The 25764-nt window shown below is 38.4% G+C and overlaps 1 protein-coding gene across 12 annotated transcripts in view; it reads left to right on the forward strand.

The window, feature by feature from the left end:
• The first annotated feature begins 1282 nt into the window (after positions 1 to 1282).
• The window catches only part of LOC131237040 (uncharacterized), a 32123-nt gene continuing 7641 nt past the window's right edge, over positions 1283 to 25764 (forward strand). For 2 of the 12 annotated variants that reach the window (XM_058234661.1, XM_058234662.1), the window contains exons 1-7: positions 1283 to 1441; positions 1548 to 1606; positions 1709 to 1749; positions 4490 to 4521; positions 4707 to 4735; positions 20965 to 21085; positions 23641 to 23697. In XM_058234661.1, the coding sequence (XP_058090644.1) occupies positions 1358 to 1441; positions 1548 to 1606; positions 1709 to 1749; positions 4490 to 4521; positions 4707 to 4735; positions 20965 to 21085; positions 23641 to 23697 (423 nt within the window). In that variant the 5' untranslated portion in view covers positions 1283 to 1357. The other 10 variants (XM_058234665.1, XM_058234671.1, XM_058234663.1 and 7 more) reach the window with 9 other exon arrangements.

The following is a 25764-nucleotide window of genomic DNA, read 5'->3' on the forward strand; positions in this document are numbered from 1 at the left end:
TATATTCAAAGGACTTGGATTTGATTAGCTAAATCATATTTCATATCTCAAATTATTATACATGTGATATTTGATAGAATAATTTTAATAAGTTCATTAAAATATATAGTTTAACTAAAAAAGAGAAAATTTTGAGTAGTGGGTGAGCCACAACTATTAGGATCATAAACAAGTGATTCATCAATGTTTTGTAACCGTTCATTTAGATGTCCAACGTTTAAATCGTTCAAATCATTCTATAGTATTGCAACTAATCATTAGATTATTTTGGGTACCATCAGCATATAATGCATTTAGTGAATTAGTAATCTAAAGACACATTTATTATATGTGCCACTCTCCTATCCTAAAATATAAAGGTAAGAAAGGTATTTCTTTTGGTTTACACCAGAATTTTACCGTTTTACTGAGATTTCAAAACACACCAAAAAGTATATTTAAAATACTCTTCATTTCATTTACTTCCGATCGTACCAATGACAAATGCAAAAAAGCAGCTATTTGAATTTGAAATACACCAGTTTACTAACAAATCCAAAGTGCCAAATACGGAGATCATGAATGCACGGATGTGGTATTATAAGCATATGCTACATTTGAGGCACTCACCTGAAGGCAATGTAGAGAGATCATACACACACATGGCCGCTTTAGCATGCATTTACCTCAATCCATACCGTCCAAATCATAAGGCCCACTTTGGATCAATCGATGATCATGACCGTCTGAATTCCTGCTGTAAAAAAAAAAAAAAAAAACGATCACAACAAAAGGTCGGGGGCTAAAATCCACAAACAAACTGAACCTTAATTACAGCTTTTAAACCATCTAAATTCTGAGATTCTGCTCCATCTACCGGGAAATGCACGTTTTGGACAGTCCAGATTGATAAATGCTTGTGCCATGTGCATGGGTTGCTGTACTATGCAAGAGTATCACTGTCTTCTATTATAAAATAGGGAGGTTTACTGCCGTTGGAATCTCCATGGGATACGCCGTGATGTTCATATGTCATCCAAGCCATTCATAAGGTCGTTCCCACTCCAATGAACTGAAAACATAAAATATTAGCCTGCTTTAGACTTCTTTGGCCCCACAAATACTTCAAAGGTGGATGATCAATCCCCACTGCTTGTTGGCGTGTGGCCTTCTTGAGTTTTGGATCTGCCTCATTTTCCGGCTCATCTCCTAACATGAGCTGTTAAAACAGATGGACGGAGTGGATTTCTCATAAAACATCAGGGTGGCCCCCACTTCGCTTCCGTTCTCAGGTTGCAGGCAATGCACGTCCTATAAAGACCGAACCTCTCGTTTCCAGACGGAGGGATCGCTGCCGTTCGTTATTTTCTCGGCGGGAATGGAGAATACGGAGACTCTGAGAGAGTGGTTCGAAAGAGTCGACTCAGAGAAAACCAGCAGCATCACTGCTCTTCAACTGAAGGTGATTTCTCATTCGCTTCTCGTTTTCTTCTTCTTCTTCTTCTTCTTCTCCTCTCTCTCTCTCCCTTAACCCTAATTTCTTGTATTGTTTCGAAATCGATTGCCAGAGCGCTTTCGCAGTCGGAAACCTCGAATTCTCTCTCTCCGTTGTTCAGCAGATGATCAGGTTCTCTTTTCATCTGCAGATTATCGTATTTTCTCTTTTAATTCTTTTTTTTATTAGTGAATTTGATGGAGGAGCTTGGATTGATGCTTTGGTCTTTTGCAGGATGTACGATTTCGATAGGAATGGGACCATGAGCTTTGAAGGTGAGCGAGCGATTGATCGATCTTCTGATTATTTTCTTTTCATTTTTTCAGTTTGGTTTTCCAAGGTCTGTATGTTGTGTGGCCCACTGGATGAATGGTGATCAGCAGGGGTGGAGGTACCATGGACCATGGCCCCAGGAAATATTGACAAATACTAAACTGTTCAACTTGGAGAAGTTTTGATTTGGTTGGAAGAGAATTTCTGTTCCATATTTTGATGGATTTTATTCCCGTCTGAGCTTAAGCTTGAACTGACCGTTGACAATGTTTTTTTTTATTTATTTATTTATTATTATTTATAACCGTATGGCTCTGTTTTTCATCTGTACGATTGTATGAGAAATTCATCAACTATTCAAATTCTATGATTGGAGGTTGCCTTATCTTCTAAGCTACAACGATCGTGTTAACATCTATTTATACGATACTCAGGCTGAGAGCAGAACTTATTTTATTTGTCTGACCAGTGAAATTACAAGTGGATCCCAGCTTTCTGTGATCCAGATTGAATTTGGTGGGCCTTCATGATGAATGGGTGAAGCATTAAAATCTCCATAAAAGATATTCTGTATAATTGGCGCATTGTTTTCAAACCAGGACTAGGTTTGGGATTCAATCAGTCACCGGTTTGCGTTAACCAACAATTTGGGGCATCGACCTTGTTGGTCAAGAAAATACTTTTTGTTGCAAAGTAGTAATAATAAAATACTAATACTGTAAAAATCATTTTTTTTTCATACCCCCTCCCTTTTTGATATACTGTAATTGTAAATGGCCCCTGGTAGTTCCCATATTTGTAAATACCTCCCTCCCTTTTATCGTGTTTATGCAAACTACATCCTCATGTTACTTTTTGTGACTGAAAAAGCAATGCCACCAACTAATTTTTGAAAAATACAATTTTAGTAGAGATAGCCAATCCATGCTTTAACAGTCATGCATCGGACTACTTGTACAAATTTCCTAGTTTCCTGTGTGCAAATGAGACAAACCATGGACATGTATTTTTGGCCCAAATGTTTGTCAGCGACACAGCTTTGCCAAAGTCCAAACGGCCCCTTTATGTCTTTTACTAATTTTCTTCCGAAAATGATGAATAATGGATACGATATACCATCTCTCTCTCTCTATAGCAATCTACCTCCTTGTAGAATTTAAAAGGGTATCTAAATCCAATACTCTAAATGAGTGAACGTTAGTTCTCGAAGGGTGTTGGAGTTCTGCCTTTACTCCTTGCTCTTATCCTCCTCGAACCATCAACATTGATGGTAACTCGTTTCACTTGCTACCATTATTGTATCTTGGAAAGGTGGCATCTTGAGGGATGAGCATGGCTCCATAATTTTCACTTTCTTAGGACTAACTGACATCAGATCGTCAAATAGAGCTGTCTTGTTGGTTATCAAAATGGGGTCGGAAATCTTTTTCAATCAGGTGGGTGCATCATGGCTGAAGTTGATTCCTGCAATGCTATAGCTTGGGCCTTTTGCAGATCCTCCCCTCGGAGTATTTTTCTTCTTCTCCCAAATAGTATAAGAAAGTGTTGCTATCATTTGGAGGTTTCTTTTCATAAAATCTTGAGAGGTGCCAATTACCTGCTAATTCCTTGGCTTAGGGTCAATTGTCCATATGTCCTCTGCGGCTTTTTTGGGCTTCTTTAATAAATTTTTTGTTATTCATGGAAAAAAAGTTTCTACGGTTTGAAGGTGGATTAGAACAAAAAAGATAAGAAATGACTGGGTTGAGTTAATAGTTGACCTAAGTTCTTTATGCTTCAACTTGCGAATGGTTCATCAACTAAACTTGCTTCAATGCGGTGTTGGATATTTATATAATCATCACTACTTGCTAAGGATGATGTTTCCTGTTCTTGTCTCTTTGTTGATTGCCATTTTCTATGATGTATAGCTGCTTCTTTTAATAAAACTTTCATTATCAATAAAAAAAAGAAAGAAGAAGTATCTTTATCTAATATTAATGGTACATGTGACACGCATGGAGCGGGGGGATAGAGATAGAAAAGGGAGAGAGATTTGTAGGGGAGAGAAAATGAGAGGGTCAGAGGGAAAGATGGGGCCACGTGTAGGTGCATGTTACATAGTGAGGAGAAGGGAATGGTGGGCAATCCATCCTCACCATTTCCCTTGTTGTTGCCCACTCGATCCCTGATGTCTTAACATCAGTGGATACAGCACATGTAAGGAGCGGATGTCATACAATCATTAGGGTAGGCAGAATAGAGCCTTTGTCATGCAGTCTTCCTAATTAGATGCTTCATGCTAGGGAAAGAGGAGATGTGGTGCGAGCTACACATTAAAAAAAATGAAAGGAAGTGGGTTCAATCTATTCCATCCCTTCTACAGTAAAATCTCAACCGTTCCTGGCTAAGCAGCTACTTGTTGTGAGGAATTGACCCTCTTAACCAATGTTACCAAGGTTGTGCAAACTAATTGTGAGGGAAAAAATGTTCAAAGGTACTGGCATTATATATAGTGATGTTATTGTGGACTTATTAGAATAGAATGGTGTTGCAACAACATATACTGAATAATGCACATGTCATGCATGTAACCTATCAAGGGATAAGTCAACATCGATTGTTGTATGTGCTCTCATTTGTTTAAGAATACGGAAGACTTTCTTTTGGTAACTTTATAGACCTTTCATCTATTATTTGGAAGAAATGTCAAAATTTCTCTCTAACACCATGTACTTTTGTGGTGCATTTTTTTTTTTTCAGAATTTGTTGCTCTTAACAAATTTCTAATGAAGGTTTGTGTTTTCATCTTTAAGCAATATTGTGTCATCCTGCCTTTTTTTTGGTACACGTTATTATTCTGTATGTTTCTCATCAATATTTTCATATGCCTTCAATGTGGAGAGGATGAAAGAAACAATTGTAAACAGATATCTTATGGATTTATTTAGTTAGTTATTACTCTTTATTGTCTCTGCAGGTGCAAAATGCCTTTTCAGCCCTGGAGAGGTGATTTTCTGCTTCTATCATGGAAATTCACGTTGTTTCACTTCATTCTTAGGGCATGTTTGTATAGTGGGAAAATAAAAGAAAAGAAAGAAAAGAAAATTGTAATCATCATCTAGTGATGATTTTCCAAGATCTCTACGAGCACTATTGAAACATGGATTCCATTTTTGGGGCTCTTGTTTGGATAGCAAGTAGAAATCTCATAAAGCTCTTGTATCTTGTGCTTGAGAATTTGACAATGGTGTTTGGGTAATGATTGCTTTTTGAAATCAAATATTTCCTTTGCTATCAAACATAGTGAAACATCTCATCATGGGAAAAGTCATCTATTTTTATTTCTTTGCATTTCTTTTCCCACTATTCGAACAAGTTCTTATTGTTTTACGGGATAGCTTAATGGTTTGAGAGAGAGAGAGAGAGAGAGAGAGAGAGAGAGAGAGAGAGAGAGAGATTATATTTTCCATGATATAATCAAAGTTGGATCTCACCCACTAGGTCCTCTCGAAGTGAGCAATCTCATGTACCTTTTAAAGGTGAATAAATTAAGTTTAATTGTAGACCTACTTCCATAAGAACCATTGTTAAAATTTTTTAGCCAGGTGGTACTGCCATACTTGGTTGTTCTTCTCCCTTTCTTCACATAAAGGCCAAGGCAATTGCATACTTTATTGATCCAAATATTGCATGAATTAAGAACCATTTTGCCAGTAGAACCCAAAAAGCTATTAGTAGGCATTGTCTAGCTCGCTCACCTGTTGCATGACTTCTCATATCCTTTTGCACACTTACACTGGCACTCCTCTCAAGGTAGTGAAAAGAGGTTTTCTTAGGGATTTAAATATCAATATTGTATTGGCCGATACGAGCTATCGTATCCGTATCAGCATGAGACGATGCGCAATGAGGGTCGTATCGGTCTGATATGAAAAATCGCACTTGTATTGGTACCAATATGACATACCCATTTTGATTTGACTGATACGGGCTTAAAACACCAAAGCCAGCCCTTGTTTTTCATTTTCTCCCTTTCCTCTTTCTTCCTTTCCATTTTTTTTTTAAAACCTAAGAGATTGTTCAAAGCCCATTTCTGACTAGATTCACACTACATTTGAAGATCAAAACATTGCTTTTGGAATTGAATCTAAGCATTGAAGTGTCAGTACTCGATCAGGGGAAAATACAAAAAAAGAAAAAGAAAAAAAAAGAAGGTAAAATACCTATTTTTTAAATTATTATTGCTGAAATCAAGTCAAATATATATTGAAAACCCAAATCAAAGGAATCATGATTCCTTCTCAATTTAGGGATTTTTTTTTTAATTTTTAATTTTTAAAATTTTCCTATTTATGTTGGATATTTCAGTCCTTTTTTTTTTTTTTTTCCTTCAATCAAATGCCATAATGATGCATGAATAGCCCTTTGATACTATAGATGTATACATTTTTTCTCGATTAGGGGATTTTCTAAAATTTTTAAAAATTTCCTATTTATGCTGGAATTTTCTTAGAAGTTCAGATTTTATTTTATTTTATTTTTATTTTTTTACTATTTTTTAAATCAAGTGCTATAATGATGCATGAATAACCTTTTGATACTATACATCTACACATTTCTTCTCGATTTGGGGATTTTTTATTTTTTATTTTTTTCCTATTTTTACTAGAATTTTTTGAATTTTTCAGTTTTAGCTTTTTTAAAATCAAATGTTCTAATAATACATGAATAGATTTTTAATACTATAGATTTACACATTTGTTCTTGATTTGGAGATTTCTTTATTATTATTTTTTTCCTATTTACGTTGGAATTTTCTGAAATTTTCAGATTTTTTTTTTTTTTTTTTTCCAATCAAATGTTGTAATAATGCATGAATAGCCTTTTAAGACTATAGATCTACACGTCATATATACATTGATTAAATAATAATAATTATTATTATTACTATTTTCAAATTATTTTTTGGGCATTTTCTGATATTTCTATTTTTCAAAACTGATTTTTGGAAAATTAGTCCGATGATGGATTTAGGTAAGTGTAAGGTTGTTTTAAACATAGATCTATCATTTGTTACTGGATTTAAATTAGTTTTCTATTTTCGAGCCATTTTTGGCCTTTTTTATTGAATGCTAGTCGTTTTACACTTTTTACTTTTATAATTTGAATAATTTCATAGTCTAATAGTTGATAGATAATCATATTAGCAATATATGGTATCAATTTATGACATATGTCAACAATGTATACTAAAAAAATCAACATCATAACCTACAATAGGTCGACCTGACATACAATATTCTTACCAAAGAATGGTTTCCTTTGTAAAGGGTCCCAAGCTATGCGTTGTCTGACTAAATTAATGCAACTATATTCAAATTGGATGTATAACTTTTAGAGTGCATGTGATGATCATTTCATAAAACCCTCCTAAATACTTCGAAATTAGTTTAAATTGACGTTGGTTGAAGGAATTTTTTTTTTAAAAATTAATATTTTAATAAATTTTTATTAAAAATTGATTTTAATTTTCCAAAAATTGACAAGGACTTGACAAATCAGTAGATCAGCCCTCATACATGCTTAATTTCATGTTTGGAATGCAATATTGCAAGAAATTTGGGAGAAATTGGGGAAATTTCGAATTTCTCCAAATCGGACTACCTACATTCAAATTTCGAATTTAGAGTGTATGTGATGATCATTTCATCAAATGCTCCTAAATACTTTGAAATTAGTCTCAATTGACAGTTGTTTGAAGGAAAATTTCAAAAAAAAACATGGAGACCGTGAAGAACCAATGGATATCGAAATTAAACCTCCAACTCCATGATTTTTCTTGTAAAACATGAAGAACCAAAGGATTTGTAACCATTTGACACTGATTTAACATAATTTCAGCAATAAAATGGATCAGGAATTGAAAATGTTCACCGGATCGAACGTGTGGGATATATCGGCACTACCTGTGCGTTTCATATCGCACAGGTGGGATACAAGATATATCGTGGGATATATGAGCTGATATCATCGATATTTAAAACATTGTTTAGAACCAATTTCATTCATTCTTTGATACTTTTAATCAATGAAATTTCAGCCAGGACCACATTCTGACCAAAGAGTGTACTGGTTATGATACTGATTTTCTGTTTTACAATTCGTGCGTTAAGAGTAATTTGCTTATTTTCCTAAGACCTTTTCTTTATGCCTCTGGATTTCAAAGAGGAAGTTCCATGGAGTTTAAATCGAGAGAAGTTTTTTTTTTTTTTTTTAAATCAATTTTAGATGCTACAGTTATATATATTTTTATTAAAACTACAAAATCATAATGGCTTGTTGCTTGTTTTACACACTATTATTAAAATGACATAGTGAGAATTTACAGATCAGTTTGTCAGGATTGCATGTGGTTGTATTGTATCATAAGAGCCATTTTCTCATATTCTTGTGAGCCAATATTTGGCACGAGGAGCTATGAAAAAGAAAAAAGAAAAGAAGAAAAGAAAAGGCATACATACACTTAATGATCATAAACAACATATTCAATGATTCATGATTCCAAAAACTTACCCACTTGTGCCATGTAGGGTTGAGTTTAAGCTGTTAGTCGATTAGGCATGAATAATGAGGAGCTAGGTAGAACCATAGAAGTTGCTAGAGGATGGTGAGAAATATGAAAGATGATTTCTTGCCAGGTGTTACTGCCATGGGTGGTTGTGCATTTGTTAGCATGGTGCTAGGATCTTGTGCACTATCCTCAAAGTGTGCAGGTTAACTTATTCCATTGTGGACATGCACACAATGCTAGCTTATTAAATGCCAATTATGCATGTTACAAGGATGGGTTGAGCAAAAGTACAAGTGTTTGTGAAGAATGCTGGGGGAAGAGTACTGAAGGGCCACAAGTAATAGAAACTAACATGTGAATGCATTTTATGTGCGAATATAGTTGAGAAATGAGAGAATAATTGCAGCTCACTCATTCCAAGAGCCCTTGGGCTGTTTACATTTGAAAAGTGTGAAAGAGAGAAATAAAAAAGAAGAAAAAAGAACCCACTTATCATAATGATATAACAAATAAAAGACCAATAGTGGATTGGTTTCTTGCTCAATATAGGGAATGCATGTCAATAATTCTCAACTCGATTATAGAAAGCTGCACTTTTTTCTTTTTTTTTGTTAGCTTGTTGGTACACCCCACTGTCAGATCACACTCCACTGTTAGCCACCCCCACTAGGGATTGATACCAAGACCTCAGTGTTGAAACGAGGTATCTTTCACTCAGTCTACCACTTGAGCTATGGATCAGGGTGTACCACGTGCTTAGGTTGCCAACTGTATAATTAGCCAAGTAGGAGCATGTTGTCTTTAGCCTTCATAGAGTTAAGGAACTAGGCTCCCAATAGTTTTTTATTTACTTTCTCCAAGAGTGTGTTACTAGAATCAGAAAAAGGTACTTTATACAGCTAATGGATGAATTTATCAACTTCCATAAAATTGGTTAAGCTTCAATGCTTCCTCTATTCACCTCATTTCACTGCCACAAATGTTTTCCATCTCTATGTTTATAAGATCTTGGCTAAAGTATTATGTTTGTATGTTATGGAGGTTGTGGGCCATCTTGTTTCACTTAATCAAGGTGGCGTTGTCAAAGATAGCTAGATTTTTTGTGGTGGTTTCAAGATCAATGGGGTCATTGATGCAACATAGGTCTTGCTTATGTGGTATGGTCATCAAGATTTGACTTTGAAATGCACTTGAACATGTTAAATCATCCTTTCTAATGTTGGTGATTTTATTTTTGGACTTGAATGTTGGCATACTAAGTGTCGTGCGTCTCCACAATACATTTATCAAATTTGATTGATGTCAGCATTGTGATTCTTTGGGGCTCCTCTAGTCTGTCAACATTTCCTTTTCCCCCAATTTATTTGACCCTCTTCACCTCATGATATAGATGTACTACAAGGTTTGGCTTACTTCAAGCAATGAGGTAAGTGATAACGACCTAGTTGTTTCCCATCTTCAATATGTTGATGATGCAATTTCTTTTACTCGTATTCATTGGGTTCATGATTCAGTCAAAGACTTTCCCCCAATTAGTTTAGTGGGTGCTCCAGGTAACATATTGCCTAAAATTATCTCTTCCAAATTGGTAATGTGCTTCCAAAGGTCCTCTTTCCTTCTTAAGGGACTGTGTGTGTGTGTGTGTGTGTTGGGTGGGGGGTGTGATGCAGGACATGAAATTTAAATATGATATGCAAGATTTCAGGCTTAGATCATACTAATTTAGAACGATCACATAATAATTTCACATCCCACACAAGAGCTCAAACATTCAAGTAAAGGGGAATCTGCACGGGTCCAGGCCTACACAGGCTAGGACTGGGTCAATAAAATTATGGACCAAACGATGCTCAAAGGGAAATAGAAATCTACCACACATGCATTGCAATCAGTTCCTAATCCAAGGAATTCCCCAATTTCGATTCAAGGAACCCTAGGGTGAGAAAAGGGGCAAATCAATTAGGGATAATGCAATCTAGGGTTAGGGTTTATGAAATTAGGTATAAAAAAAGGAAAATAGGTAGAAAACCTGAACCTGGGACAACTCTTGCATGCGGACAGCAAGCTAGGGCCTGGCGCACGTGCGCTCAAGGCTATCCGCATGTGTGGTGGAGGCCCGAATCCCCAAACTGATTCCTTGACCTTGGTCGGCCAGGGGGGACTTCAAACCGTCCAAATCTCGTTGCAATCCGATGTGCGGCTGGGGCATGGTGCTCCGTTGAAGTTTTAGCCCTCCTACAGGGCCAGATTCTGGAACTGGCTGTAGAGAGATGAACAGCTGCAAAACAAGCGGATTTGAAGTGAAGATGATCATAGAATGGATGAAATAGGACGGAGGGGGCGGATTGGGATAAACGTGGCTTCGCACCACGGTAGTTAGCTCTTCGAAAAGGGAGGGCTTCGTACCCACTTGAATTTTTCTACAACTCAGAAACTCAGAGAGCAGAAAAACACGTAGGAATTTTTATTCAACTTCCATGGAAAAAAGAATTACAAGGGGTGCCTATTTAGAGGAAAACCCTATACCCCAAAACTCGTGCCATGTGCGCAACCTATTACTTGGCGATGAAGTAAACTAAAATAAAAACTAATCAAAGAAATCTAAAGCATTCATGATGTTCTAAATAACATAAATACTCAAAACCTAAAATATGAAATCAATCCGACTAGCGGGCCCCGATCATGAGATCCCATGATAGGCTTTACTTGACTATCAGACCCACTTCAATAAACCAAACTCCGTCTTCTAACTAGGAGGCCCTCCTCGGACGTCTTTATCGATCTAGATCGACGGTGGGGCCCTCCTTCTGGTGTACGTGCGTAGGGAGCGGCGTGCGTGCGCGTGTGTGCGTGATGCCCCCATCAATTCTCCCTGGCTGCGAAGATTTCGCCACTGGCGAAATAAAACTCCTGGACCACTCCAGGATGTTAGGATCAAGTCTCTGAAGCTCCTCCTCAGTGAGCCACGTGTTGTTTGAAGCTGAGCGTGACTTCCATTTAACCAGGTACTTTTGAAACTCATCGTCCAACGTTGAAACTATCTGATGGTTCAGGATATCCTCTATTTCCTCTCTGAGTGTGTGAATGTTAGGTATGAGAGGTAGAGGCTGGGAAGAAAGGTCGGGAAGAGTAAGTATGGGAGGTAGAGGCTGAAAAAATGGGCTGGGACGGGTAGGTATGGGACGTAGAGGCTGGAAAAATGGGTCGGGAAGGGTAGGTATGGAAGGTAGAGGCTGGGAAGATGGGTTGGGAGGAGGCCATGGATCAAGGGAAAAGTCTGGGGAATCATGATGGTTAGGTGAAAGGCTGAACAATGCATCAATGGCCCTTGAAATGCAACTAGGTCCTCCACATTGAATGTGGAACTAATTCCCATGGAGGGTGGAAGATTTGCCACATACGCATTGAGACCGTTTCGTTTTATAATTTTGAAGGGTCCAACATTACGCGCGTGTTACTTGCGAACGGCCCTCAGAGGATACCGCTCGGGCCTGATGCGGACCATCACAGAGTCTCTTACATTGAATTCCTTGAAACATTTATGCTGGTTTGCAGAAAATTTGTAATGTTCATTACTACTAGTGATCTTCTGCCTGATTTCTTGATGCCATGAATGAATGTGATGCACAAAGGAGTCTGCAGGCTCTGACGGCTTATGGGACAGTGACATAGGGACAAGATCAATAGGTTTCTCAGGTTTATAACTAGTAACGACTTCATAAAGACTGAGATCTGTGGACCTATCGACATAACTATTAAACGCAAACTCGGCTGTAGGTATTGCGGTGTCCCATGTTCTGGTGTGTTCTATATCTCTCCTAGGGGGAGACTCTTTCGGTAGATCATCAAGACAGACATCACGAAACTCATTCACTACCAGAATGGCCTCAGTGGGTAACTCTACACCAGCCTCTGGTGCACTCTCTCTAGCCACAAGGCCGCACATGTTGTACCTATCAAAATAGTGGTCTTGATGTCCCTCATGGGGTGAGTGCACTGGTGCACGCCCATAACTGATTCCTTGACCAACTCCATTTATTGATCTATCCTCCTGGCCACCTGCCTGAGATTGAACATCTACCCCAATGGTGGCGTTTGTCCTGGCAGAGGCCTTTAGTTGGGTAATGTGCACATCAAGTTGTTCAAAGCATTAGTCCATATCTAAGCGCTTACCCAAAGACTTAATCTGCTGGGACAGTTTATTTAATGACTCTTGCAATCGTTCCATGTTTAGTGTAGGGTGCAAACCAACCATGACCCATACGTGGGGGCATACGACTGCTAACTCCCTCTAAGGACTTTCTATGATAACTATATGCAACTAAATGGAACTAAATAATCCTATGAGACTCTATATGAGGGAAACTACGCAATGTTACTAAAATTCAGCAATATATTTGTCAAAATAAGGGAATAACAGAAAGTTACGGCAATGTGAATTGCTAACTTCCTGATAATCAAAAATTTCAACAACTAATATCAGTGAATACGGACTCCTAAGCAGCTATATATGATGAACTGGATGCATGAAGGTTGAAACAAACTAAACCCTAAATATGTGATGTATTCCCCTACAAGAACCCTAAGCTCTGATACCAAATTGGATGCAGGACATGAAATTTAAATATGATATGCAAGATTTCAGGCTTAGATTATACTAATTCAGAACAATCACATAATAATTTCACATCCCACAAAAGAGCTCAAACATTCAAGTAAAGGGGAATCTGCATGGGTCCAGGCCTACATAGGCTAGGACTGGATCAATAAAATTATGGACCGAACGATGCTCAAAGGGAAATAGAAATCTACCACACATGCATAGCAATCAGTCCCTAATCCAAGGAATTCCCCAATTTCGATTCAAGGAACCCTAGGGTGAGAAAATGGGCAAATCAATTAAGGATAATGTAATCTAGGGTTAGGGTTTATGAAATTAGGTATAAAAAAAGGAAAATAGGAAGAAAACCTGAACCTGGGACAGCTCTTGCGTGCAGACAGCAGGCTAGGGCCTGGCGCACGTGCACTTGAGGCTATCTGCACGTGCGGTGGGGGCCCAAATCCCCAAACCGATTCCTTGACCTTGGTCGGCCAGGGGGGGGGGGGCGGGGGGGGACTTCAAACCCTCCAAAGCTCGTTGCAATCCGATGTGCAGACGAGGCGTGGTGCTTCGTCGAAGTTTCAACCCTCCTGTAGGGCCAGATTCTGGAACTAGCTATAGAGATGAACAGCTGCAAAACAAGCAGATTTGAAGCGAAGATGATCGTAGAATGGATAAAATAAGATGGAGGAGGCGGATTAGGATAAACGTAGCTTTGCACCATGGTAGTTAACCCTTCGAAAAGGAGGGCTTCGCACCCACTTGAATTTTTCCACAACTCAGAAACTCGGAGAGCAGAAAAACATGCAGGAATTTTTATTCTACTTCCATGAAAAAAGAACTACAAGGGGTGTCTCTTTATAGGAAAACCGTATACCCCAAAACTCGCGCCATCTGTGCAACCTATTACTTGGCGATGAAGTAAACTAAAATAAAAACTAATCAAAGAAATCTAAAGCGTTCATGATGTTCTAAATAACATAAATACTCAAAACCTAAAATATGAAATCAATCCGACTAGCGGGCCCCGATCATGAGATCCCATGATGGGCTTTACTTGACTATCGGGCCCACTTTAATGAACCAAACTCTATCTTCTAATTAGGAGGCCTTCTCTGGAAGTTGTCATTGATCCAAATCGACGGTGGGGCCCTCCTGGTGTATGTGTGTAGGGAGCAGCGTGCGTGCGCGTGATGTCCCTATCAGTGTGTGGTGGCAAGGTGTGCCGTAAAGGCCGTTACGTAAAGGTAACTGTGACAATTGTTACACGTTACAGGGTCGTAACGGTCTTAACAATCGGTATGAAAAAAATGACCTGTAATCGCCGTTAATGGCCTTTTACGTCCCTCGTAAAGGCCATAACATCCCTATAATGGTCTGTTATGAGGCAGATACAGGTTTTTTTGGACCTTTTTTTTTTCAACATTACAGGCATATGCAGGTTTTCAGGGTTTTTTTAAAAGAAAAAAGAAAAAGAAAAAAGAAGAAGGAGAGAGAACGTAATGGCTATTACGAGTGCCGTAACAACCGTTATGACCTGTATCGTAAAGGTAACAGTGGTGGCCGTTACGGCCACCGTTATCGTTATGGAATACCTTGTGTGGTGGTGGGTGGGGGGCGGAGATATTTTACTGGTACTTTCATGGTATTCAAAACTAGTTATGTAACGGCCGTTACACATTATGGGGCCGAAACAGCCATAATGGCCATTATAGAAAAAAAACGAGCTGTAACGGTCCAGAAAACACACACACACACACACACACACACACACCGTTTCAGCCATCGTGACTATTATGGAACACCTTGGGTGCTTTAGTATCTCATGAATGCATTGATCTCCAAAAGAGATCTGGAAGACAAGGGATCATCCGCAAGCCACTTGGAGAAGGCTTCCAACCATATGGGTTGGGACTTCTTTTTTGTTGAGAAGACGGGTTTTGTTGGAGGTGGAGAGCTCGGTTTAAGTAGTGCATTTCTTTGGCTGCCTTCTCGATCCTCATTAGTGGCACACCAAAGGGATATTTTGTTCTCTGCTCCTATTCGTGGTGGTTTCAAGGGCTTGAAGCGTGGATATCCTCTATCATCTCCATTCCTGTTTGTGGTGATTGTCGAGGCCCTTGATAGAATGTTATCTAAAGGTTGCTAGAAAGCTGTATTTTTTGGATTTAGGATGGATTCTACCAGGTTTCAAATTTCTCATCTACAATTTGCCAGTGATACACTTTTGTTACATGATCCATTTTCTGATTAGATTGAGCAGCTGAAAATTATCTTTGGTGGTGAGCAGTTTCAGGTCAAAAGGTTAATATGCACAAGTTTGAAGTGCTTCGGATTAAAATTGAAGGTCATGTATTTAATAATGTTGCTTTGATCCTAGGTTGCAAGGTGGGATCATTTCCTTCTCCCTACCTAGGCCTTCCATTATGTGTGGGAAGACCTCATAGACATCTATGGTAACCAAGTACTGAAAGAATGGAGAGAGTTATTAACCTGTAGTGTAAATACCTATTCCTTGCGGTAGAGTTACTCGTCAAGTCAGTCCTTTCAAATATGCCCATCTACTTTATGTCCCTTTTTAGTGTCCGACAAGCATAACTGATAGAATTGAAAGAATTCAAAGGGACTCTCTATTGCCGGGAAGTGTGGAAAAATGAAAGTATCACATGGTAGAATGGAAGGAGCCTTGTAAACCAAAAGATAAAGGTGAATTAGGGATAAGAAGAATTCGGATGGTCATAAGGCATTGTTAGGTAAATGGCTGTGGAGGTTTGGGAAAGAGGACGATAACCTATGGAAGAGGGTGATAATTGCTGAGTATGTTGTGAATGATTAGGGGCGAAATCCTAAGTTGGGTCCTCATTGGAGTGTGTCCAATTGAGTCCTCCTAGAAGTGTGTCCTCTGCATGGAAGGCTATCCAAAAGTTGGCAGCCAGTACAGCAAAGGGATTGGATATGGTGTTGGAGATGGAGCGATGATTTGTTTCTAGGAAGGCATTTCTTGTGAGGAGCATCCTTTTAGTCACCTGTTCCATGACTTCTACAATGTGACAATAAACAAGCTGTATTTGGTCAGTCAGTGGTATGACTGGACGGGAGGGCTTGTTGTTTGGAATCTTTGTTTCAAAAGGAATATCATTGATGAGAGATCTGCACTCTTGGCTCTCTTCTCTCCTCCTATAAAGTGTTCATTTCAACAGAGAATAGTGATAGAAGGATTTCAAATGGAATCCTCTTGGTCTATTTTTGGTGCACTGGTTTTTTGTGATTCTCTTCAGGATTACTAGTGTCTTCGCTCTTTGTCGATTTGGTATACTGAGTGTCCCCTGAGGGCTGTGATTTTTTGTTGGGTGGCTTGGGTTAGGGGTGGCAATGGGTTGAGGCAGCCCATGGGTCAACTGGCACAACCTGCTTTTGAGGTGGGTTTGAGCCAAGCTAAATGGGTTGTGTGTTGGGCTTGGGCTAGAAATATGACCCATTTTAGTGATTAGGTTGGGCTCAGGTTAAACTCTACCCAGCGATATTGGTTATCTATGGGCTCACCCAACCCATAAACTGAAACAAAAAAGAAAGAAGAAGAAGAAGAGTATACATGCATACATATGATTATGAACGACACATGTATCCACTAATTGGGGCAGGTTGGGAATACATTGAGTCAAATATTCCATTCTTGAACTCGAGTTGTATAGGGTTGGTCAGGAAGGTCGAGCTCAACCTGGTTATGAACTTACAATTAAATGGGTAGAGTCTGGTCGTGCTTGGGTTTGAGAATTTTCAGCGGATTGAATTCAGGTCAAATTCTTGGGCCGTTTAGTAAACTGGTTGGGCTTGGGCCAATCTGAACTCAACCCATTGCCATCCCTACCTCGGATTGAAAAGATTCTTACTTTGGATCACCTCTGAGACTGGAAATGGATCATAATGCTTGTTTCATGTGTTTCGGTGCTTATGTGTGGACTGATTGGTAACCATCTTGATTCATTGCCCTTTTGGTCAAAGGGTGTGGAATTGAAAATATGTTCTTAGTCTTTTTGAGGTAGCTGGTCGATGCCAGATTTTGTGCATAAGAGGTGTGGAGTTGCGGTTTCAAATACAAAGGAGGGAAAATTTATTGTATCTATCTAATTTGACAGTCTGGTGGTCCATTTGGAGAGAAATTATTGCGCATTCAGTGTTGCCAATCAAATTATCTACCAGGTTGCTAATTGGTTGAGAGAGAAAATGTTCTTTGGCATTGATTCAAAATGAATTTAAAGGAGATTCAAGGGAGAGCCTAAGAAGATGATGGCGGGAAGTCTTGCAAGATAGAAGCAGTCAGGCTGTTTCTTGTTGTAATTGGTGTTGGTTGGCCGTTGGAAGGTGGAATCTTAATTTTGATGGATGTACTAGAGGTAGTCCTGGGCCAGCTGGGATTGCAGGGGAAATCCACTGTGCCTTCTCTGGTCCGCTTATTGGGAGAGCCGATTCTAAGAAGTGGAGGTTAGGGCCTTTGGCAGGTTATGCACGAGCCTATCAATTTGAACATTCCTCCCTTTTGATCAACAAAGGAGATTTGATTAATGTGATGAAATGGTTTCTTCACGCTTGCTTATCCATGTTGCTTTTCTCATTGGATGGAGGAGATTAGAGAGTGAAGGGGACTTTCTTGGCATCCTTCACTCTTTGTAAATATGGTCATTAACGATGTAGTCAATGATTTGCAAATAAGTCATGATTTCTAGAACCTCCCTGTTCTGTAATCTTCTTTTGCTTTATTAATGAATTACTCTTAAAAAAACAAAACAAAAAAACAAAAAAACCCAAAAAACAAAAAAAAAAAAAAAAGAAAAAAAAAGAAAAGAAAAAAATTTCCTATCCTCAATGCCTTATTGATAAGGAGTAACAGGTCAATATATCATCCTCTAGAAATCTTGATTTGTGGGATCAATGTAAATGAGGAACTCAGTCACAATGGTCTACTTTATTGGGTGTGAGATGAGTTCATTTCTTTAAATATATTGGGCCCCCTTTAAAGATTCATAGCTTCCATGTGCATGATTGGGACCTCATGGTTGAGAGACATGGAAGGGTGGTTACACATGGCCATCTGGTTGGACATTATTGATAAAATCAACCCTACCTAATCAATTGATGTACTATTTGACCATTCGTTATTTCAATTTTGACACAGGATAAAGTGGAATTGAGCCCAAATTGAAAGAGAACACAGCATATCTGATTTGGAACTCGATGTTGATTCTGTCACTAGAAATTACTAGTAGGAATTAAAGAAGGCAGTGAATAGGCAAAGGATTGGATCCATGGCATCACACTACCAGATTAATGAGCACCACATTGGCACACCATGAACTCAACTCATGACATGCTTTAAAGAAAATAATCTTTAAATCATAATAGCCATGTCTAGTTCCATGTGTATGGCCTTATAGGCCTTTTGTCAGTAACTCTCATAATTTAACCATGGCATTAATTGTCTTTACTTACAAAGAAGTTAATTAAATTGGAAACTTCTATATACTTGACACAAAAGGAAAGAAAAAGGAACCTAACTTGCTAATTATACTACCCTTTGCGTGCATGTGTAGATGAACAGTGTACCCATGTGATGCATGGATGAACAATGCACAGATGCAAGCCATGCTAATATGTGAGGTTCACAGTCTTACAGGACCGTGGGGTCCACCAATCTGATGAGTGGTAGATTGTTTCCATCGGTGATATGGGTGCATCAAATCTTGATTACGAAGGAACTCAGCAGAATTTTGCGTGTTTCTGTGGGGAGAGGAAATTGTTGTGTGCAAACAGTGCATGTAGCTGAGTGATGGTTGTTTGTACTGTAGGTCTGTAGAGGATGTTGGCAGTTAGGTTGAAGACATCCTAGAGGTCATTTGAATGCGTCTAATCCTTCACTTAAGACAGGTGCTCATGGATAGTGAAGGCTTCCATGGTTTGGATGCCTATGGAGGAAAAGGGCTTCCAATGGACAAGGGTTTCCACAAAATTTGAATATTTAGGCTTCCATCATAAATCTGGAATGTTGTTATCCATGGTAGAAGGAATCTGCAGAATTGCTCTCGACTCCACATTCCTACTACAGCCCTAGCAGATGCAAGCCTTGATGTGTGGCATGGATTTTGGGAGAGAGCATGTTCATGTTCAGGACCCACTTTGTTTTGTACATGGCCAGGATCCCACTCATGTGTACCACTGCTCATCTCTTCAGTATATGCTCCTCCAGAATTCATGAACATTACTCCAAGAGTTGTCATCCAAAAACAAAATCTCAATGCCCATTGAAGCACCTATCTAGGGTTTAAAAATGCATGGATGTGGACTTCCCATGCAAACTCTGTTCCACGCATCCAAGCAAGGTGTAATTTTGCTATCTTAGACAGTTGGCGCTGGAGGATGAGAAATCGTGACTTTATAATATGATTTGTGATTTTGAGAAAATATGTTAGATCAGTCTCCCTACCTTGGTGGGTGGAGTGTTGGGTGCTCTAACAAATATACAATTTGGACTTGTTAGGATGCACCCTTTGACCTTTTTAGTGAACATTTGCAGTTTTCTGTGGGATTGGGCATTCAATGTCATTTTGGTCATACGAGTGGGGCTGTAGAATACCCATCATTTTTTTGTTTGTTGTCTTATGACCTGTATGTGCATGTCGACAGCTTATAGCGATTGTTCCATTTGGTCATCTATTTTTCTCCTACATAATCCATAGCAAATCCTGGAGCATTTCATGGCACTCCTACAGTTCTATATGTGCTGGATGGGTTGGTTCATTCTCTCTATTGCAGATCTCATTGTTGTGCAATTTTAGTAGGATTCCTTTTCACAATCAAATAACTGTTACATCTGAAGTTTGAACCTGTAGTTTGAAGACCTTTATAACATTTGGGGCAGGAGTCCTTGTTTAGGGTGTTGGGCTTGCATGGTTGGCTGTAAGAGATTAAAAAAAATAATTAATCGGTCTAGTGAAATAGCACTGATGGTTTCTTGTGTTTTTCTGACAAGACAAGAACTATCGTATTTTTGTTATCTGTTATGGCAGTCTTTTCTGCTTATTTAATGTTTCTACTTTCTGCAATTCCTTGATATGGAAAATGTGCATTAGTTTGTGGTGAAAGAGTGCCCCATGTGCCAGTTGAGCATTTTATGTTCCTCCACCTGTGTGTGTGAGATGCTAGGATTTTCACTGACGCTCTGGTGGTGATTAATTTCATCCACTGCTCCCTGCTCCTCCCACATTGTTTGGTCCAGAATCTTCAGCATGGCGAGGATCTGCTGGGTGATGCCGTGCTTCATTGAATATCTTTTTCGCTGCTGCCATTTTAATGAGGGAGGTATCCTCGGATCCAAGAAATGGAGGATAGCTCCGTTAGCCCTCTGGTGTATATGGATGGAAAGAAATGGGCAGCGCTTTTGTAATATTAGGAGCTCTACCTCGGAGGTGTTTACTGGGGTTGCCTCTTGTATTAGGGATTGGGGTCCTTGAGGGTGTTTTTTCCTTCTTTGTTTGGGTTTGTTTATATAGCTTCTTTTTTTGTTCTTTTCTTTTTAGGTTTTTCAGGTTTCTTGCTGTTTGTTTCCTTTTTCTCTTTGCTTTGTTTATGTTTTTGTTTTTCTGTTTTTCTTTGTATCTTGCTGGCTTTTGGCCTTAATAAAATTCATCATCTTTCAAAGATAATAATAATAATAATAATCAATAATAGGTTTGATTTTTGAAACATAAGCCATCCATGCTAGAGCCCAGTACATGAATGGATTTGATCAATTTATTATCTTGACTGGTGTGTAGTGGAAGATGGCTTAGTCATATTCTGGTCCATCTGGCTCTACCTGTCATCTCCCACTTTTGACAACCACTTCTTTGCTCCTCTTCCCCAACTAGCAAAAATTCCCCCCTCTTCACATGCATTGCACATGCCAATTTTACTAGCATTTTCTGAAGGTGTCTTCTTCTTCTTTTCGACTTTGGGTTCTCATGTCTACAGTTCAATGTATTGTAAAATGGGTAGAGCTGAATATATAATGACTGTTTCTGTATGATATAGTCATTGCGAATTGACAAGAATCTATTGCCATCAACAAAATAGTCTGCGTAGACTCTACCTTCATATCCTTCATTTATGTTACAGGGGCCGTGGATATCTTAGTCCTGAGGATGTTTATGAGGTATTTTTTTTTTAAAAAAATTTATTTATTTATTTTTTAATGTATCTTTCGGATGGATAGAACAATCTTTGCATGATATTTTGCATAACTTGGAATATTGTTACCATGTTTCTCTACTGCTTTGTACCCTAGGCTCAAGTCCTGCTGATGTAAATGTTTCAGTCTGCTGATTACTTAATCCACCCAAAGAAAAACTACATAATCACATTCTTTTGAATAAGAAACTGGATCGTTTTCTCCATTCTTCTTCTTTTTCTAGTATCATTTCTTGTTATTTATTGATGAAAGAAATCGATATGAACGGTTCATGAAACTTACCTTTCATTTGTATATAGTTCTTTTTAATACTCTCAGACTGACGCATTCAGAGCTGCAGACAATGAGGCACTCAGAAAATTATGGTGTGTAGACCATAAGTGTCACTTTCCAGAAAATATGAGACACATTAGCTGATGTAATTTCTCATCTGGAAGAATTTCACTTTAGCTTTCATCATGCATTTGCTATGGTGGGAATAAAGCTTTAAAAAACTCGAACCCTCCTTTGTATATAATTTTTAGAGATAACAACAATTTATTAAGAAACCCACCAACAAGGAGAATAGCCTTGGAGGAAAAGAAGATTCATTTTGGAAGCATCTACCATTTTGTTCTCCCTGGATTGCCCACAAGGTGGCAAGAAGAGCCAATGTCCAAAGAGGCTTCTTTTGCTTTCCAAACTCAACCATATGCCAAATAGATGGAAGGGCTCCTATCGAGGCTGGCATAACCCCCATCACATCAAAGAACTTAGAAACTTGTTGATTGTAATCAACGTTTGTAATAGGCTATTAGACAACATTTGATTGTAATCAACCTATGTAATTGACTTTTACATTGTGCTTGTGGGAGTTTTGTGCTCTCATTGCCGGTTCCCTGCCTAGATAAAGGAGAGTTGTGTCAAGTTGATAGCCATCGTGAAACTTATGACATAACTTCCAACATGAATCGGCACAATATGACATTCGAAAGCCCTTGATAGAGTGGAGTGGCAGAAAAGGATTCATGTATCCAGCCCCTATTAGTTGGGATGAGGTTTTGATGTTGATGAAGTTGACGGTTTTATTGATCAAAAAGGCCAAAGAGGCCAAAAGAATTATGAGACCCAATCCATTACATCCAATTTTACTCTTCTAAATACCTCCGAAATAACCCCACTGTAGTTACGGGAAGCATCGGTTGTTCCTCTCTCCCAATGAGTCCCAAAAGCTGGCCAATAATGACAACTTCCATAACATCCATCCTCTCTTACCAATCCCACCCCCATGCCAAGAGAGAAGGAAGCCTGCAATCGAATTCGGCATCACTCAAGAGACGCCGAAGATACCCAAGAACTGCTCTGACAGCTCTCTAGCGAAAGGGCAGTGAATGAAAAGGCTGTCAACCGACTCTACATTACACATACACAGCAGGCAGACTGCGGACGTTGGTAATCCTCGTGATGATGATGATGAAACAAGAGGGAAATGGGAACAAACTTGTGAGGAAGTGATGTGCGTGTTGCAGCCCCTCTCACAACTTTGTTTCTTAAAACAAGTAAAAGGAAAGAAATTCCTTAAGCGGTAAAAACCAATTAAAACACCATGTATGCACTTTTAAGTCACACGTACACATGCAGACAGTAGACGTGCATCCATGTATTCAGGTTACACACACTACACACTAATAGCACATACATACATGTTATATCTACATAACACACAAAGCACACACCTTTATTCATGTTGAGGTTACTTCAACGATGTGTTGAGTGGATTTTTCAGAATCTTGAAGGTCAATCACTAATTTATTTATTGGTCCTGCGGGAATTAATCAAGCTCCCACTCTCCCACTTTCAATGTGTAGATATTTGAAGTTAGAGGGAGCCTGCATAAGAGAAGAACAGGCTTCATAGGCTCCAACTATTAATTCCTCAATATTCATGACACATGGGGTCAACTACTTGGCTTTCCCGCTTTTATCGATGATCTTGCGTGAACAATTAAATCCTGTAGGAAAACGCAAGCAGAGTCTTCTGCAGTTGCTTTCATTAATTGTATTCAGCATTCTGCCTTCTCCAATATAGGAGCTGCTATGTCATTATTCTCTTTTGTTTATCCAAGTGTTGTCTTTGGAAGTATTCTGCAACTTACATCAGCATGATTGAGTCTGCATGATTGTTACTTCTTATCTTTCAAAAAAGTAATTGTGATTCCTTGCACATGTAAGTTCCATTAGCATGCACCCCATGGCATGATTGAGTGACATTTTTTCGCTAGGACCAGGCTAGCACATCCTTGCATATGCAAGTGTTATCAGCATAGCATGAAACTGCATGCATTCTTCTGTTATTGTGTGAACTTGCGATTTCAGAACTTCAATACCCTCATTTCTCTCTGTCTTACACTTACATTGTTATAATCATTGGACCATGGAACCAAACTCCACTGCATTTGAAAGTTATTGAAGGCTATAGTGTTTAACTTCCATTTCACTTTTTAACATGAATGAAGCACTGAAGTTGAACTATGGATGTAGGCATTGGTGAAAATTGGATTCTCCCTTGACTCGCCTGCTTTTTACACAGTCTGTGAGGTAATGCTGTAATATTCTGGGCACTTATGCATTCTTCAGTGTAACTACTTGTGAGCATGAAACTTGTGATGTAGCACTTGTAACTGAAACAAACCATGTTGGCACCCTGAACTGCTGAAGGAACACAAGATGCCCCACAATCACTTTTGTAGAAACCAGATATAATACTTGAATGTTTTCTTCAATTTCCTTCCAAGTGCCAATTCTAAAACTAGAGCATTGAGTGCTTAAATCTAGTGTTAGGTGTAATCTTTGATGTGAGCAATGTTTTCCGTATTGTTATCGCATAATGTATCACACCCGTGGGATATGGATACGTATCGATTATCGTATGGGATGTATCGGTCGTATCGTGTAATGTATCGTTGTTGTTGGCAAACATGGGGAAACATTAGAAAATTGGTAAAATTTTTCAATGAAACTTCAAGGATTGTTAAAAAAGTCACCAATATACACTTAGAAATCAAAACATCATAAAGACAATTGCACATAATTGGCTTCCTTTGTATGGGGTCCTTATCTATGTACTGTCTGACTGAATTAATGCAAGCATATTCAAAGTCTATTCATATAATTTATAAATGTAAGAAGACGTATGTAAACATAAGCAATATATTCAAAAGCAAAAGAAGTAGAAAACTAAAAATATACCTGCGAATAATGTGTAGATGTGGCTCAAACCCACATAGAGATACACTGTGACTTAAAATCATCATATCCATCTCGATTGGGCCGGGCATAGTATTGTTGTTCCACAAACCAACAATACTATGCCCAGGTCATAGGAGAATGATACCAGCGAAGATACTTTCTAACGTAACACTGGTACTCATCCTCTCCAATTTGAGAAATTTTGGGAAATTTTTGAATTTCCACAAATTTCCGCAAATCGGCCCATCTTCACCCAAATCCCAAAATTAGAGTGCATGTGATGATGATTTCATCAAACACTCCTGAATAATCTGAAATGGGGGCCAATTGACCACTGACCAAAGTGGAATTTTGAAAAAATATATTTTTTTAACATTTTAATTAAAAAAATAAAATTTTCTTAAATATCCCTAAATTACCAAGAATAACTAGATCAGGCTACATCATGTTTGATTTTGTGTTTGGAAACAAAGATTGCAACCAATTTGCGAGAAATTGAAAATTTTCTATTTTTCCAAAATTTCCATAGCACGGCCCATCTCCCCCAAATCTCGAAATCAAAGCTCTAAATCCATGATCTTTCATGCAAAACATGAAGAATCATGGATTTGTAACCATTTGATACTACTTTAACTTGGTTTACACAAAAAAAAAAAAGAAGAAAAGAAATTGAAAATCCTCACTGGATTGAACCGATGGGATTTATCGACACTACCTGTGCATTTCGTATCGCACAGGTGGGATACATGATATATTATGGGATATATTGGCTGATATCGTTGATACTGAAAACATTGGATGTGAGTGTCCCTTGTTAATTTTGTTTGATTGGGATGCTGGAGAAATCAAAATACAATCTTAGTAGAGAAGCTATCTTGATAATGCTTGTAATAAGACTATTTGGTAGAAATTATGTAAGTATGTAAATATTGTGTCCATGTAATCTAAAGAGGTGGGTATATGTTGGTTGTAAAAAAAAGACAAAAAAAAAATTGTTTGGTTGCAACTTATTACCCTGACTATTGTATCACACAATATCAGTATTCTTAATACTTCAATTTGATTGAAAATTTTCTGCTTCGTCCATGACCTTAGGTAAAATAATAATAATAATAATAATTAATAATTAAAAATTCTTTCTCAGTTTATGCTGACGCACATTCCAAAACCTTGGAAATATCTCTATGGGGCTTCATGTGATATAAAAAACACTCTCAGTAAAAGTTGCTGCCACCATTGTAGGTTGTAGTTGCAATCTGTTGTTGTCACCCTCCCTTCGAAATTGCTGCATTGTGAAGCAGGAATATTTCCGTTCTTAGCTTGATGTTCTCATGCACTTCCATGCTAATTGCTAATTAATAAAGCTATGTATGCCATTTTTTTTCTCTTTTGTTTCGTTGTGTTATCTCCCTTTTT

Source organism: Magnolia sinica, chromosome 2 (assembly GCF_029962835.1).
Source record: "Magnolia sinica isolate HGM2019 chromosome 2, MsV1, whole genome shotgun sequence".
Lineage (NCBI taxonomy): Eukaryota > Viridiplantae > Streptophyta > Magnoliopsida > Magnoliales > Magnoliaceae > Magnolia > Magnolia sinica.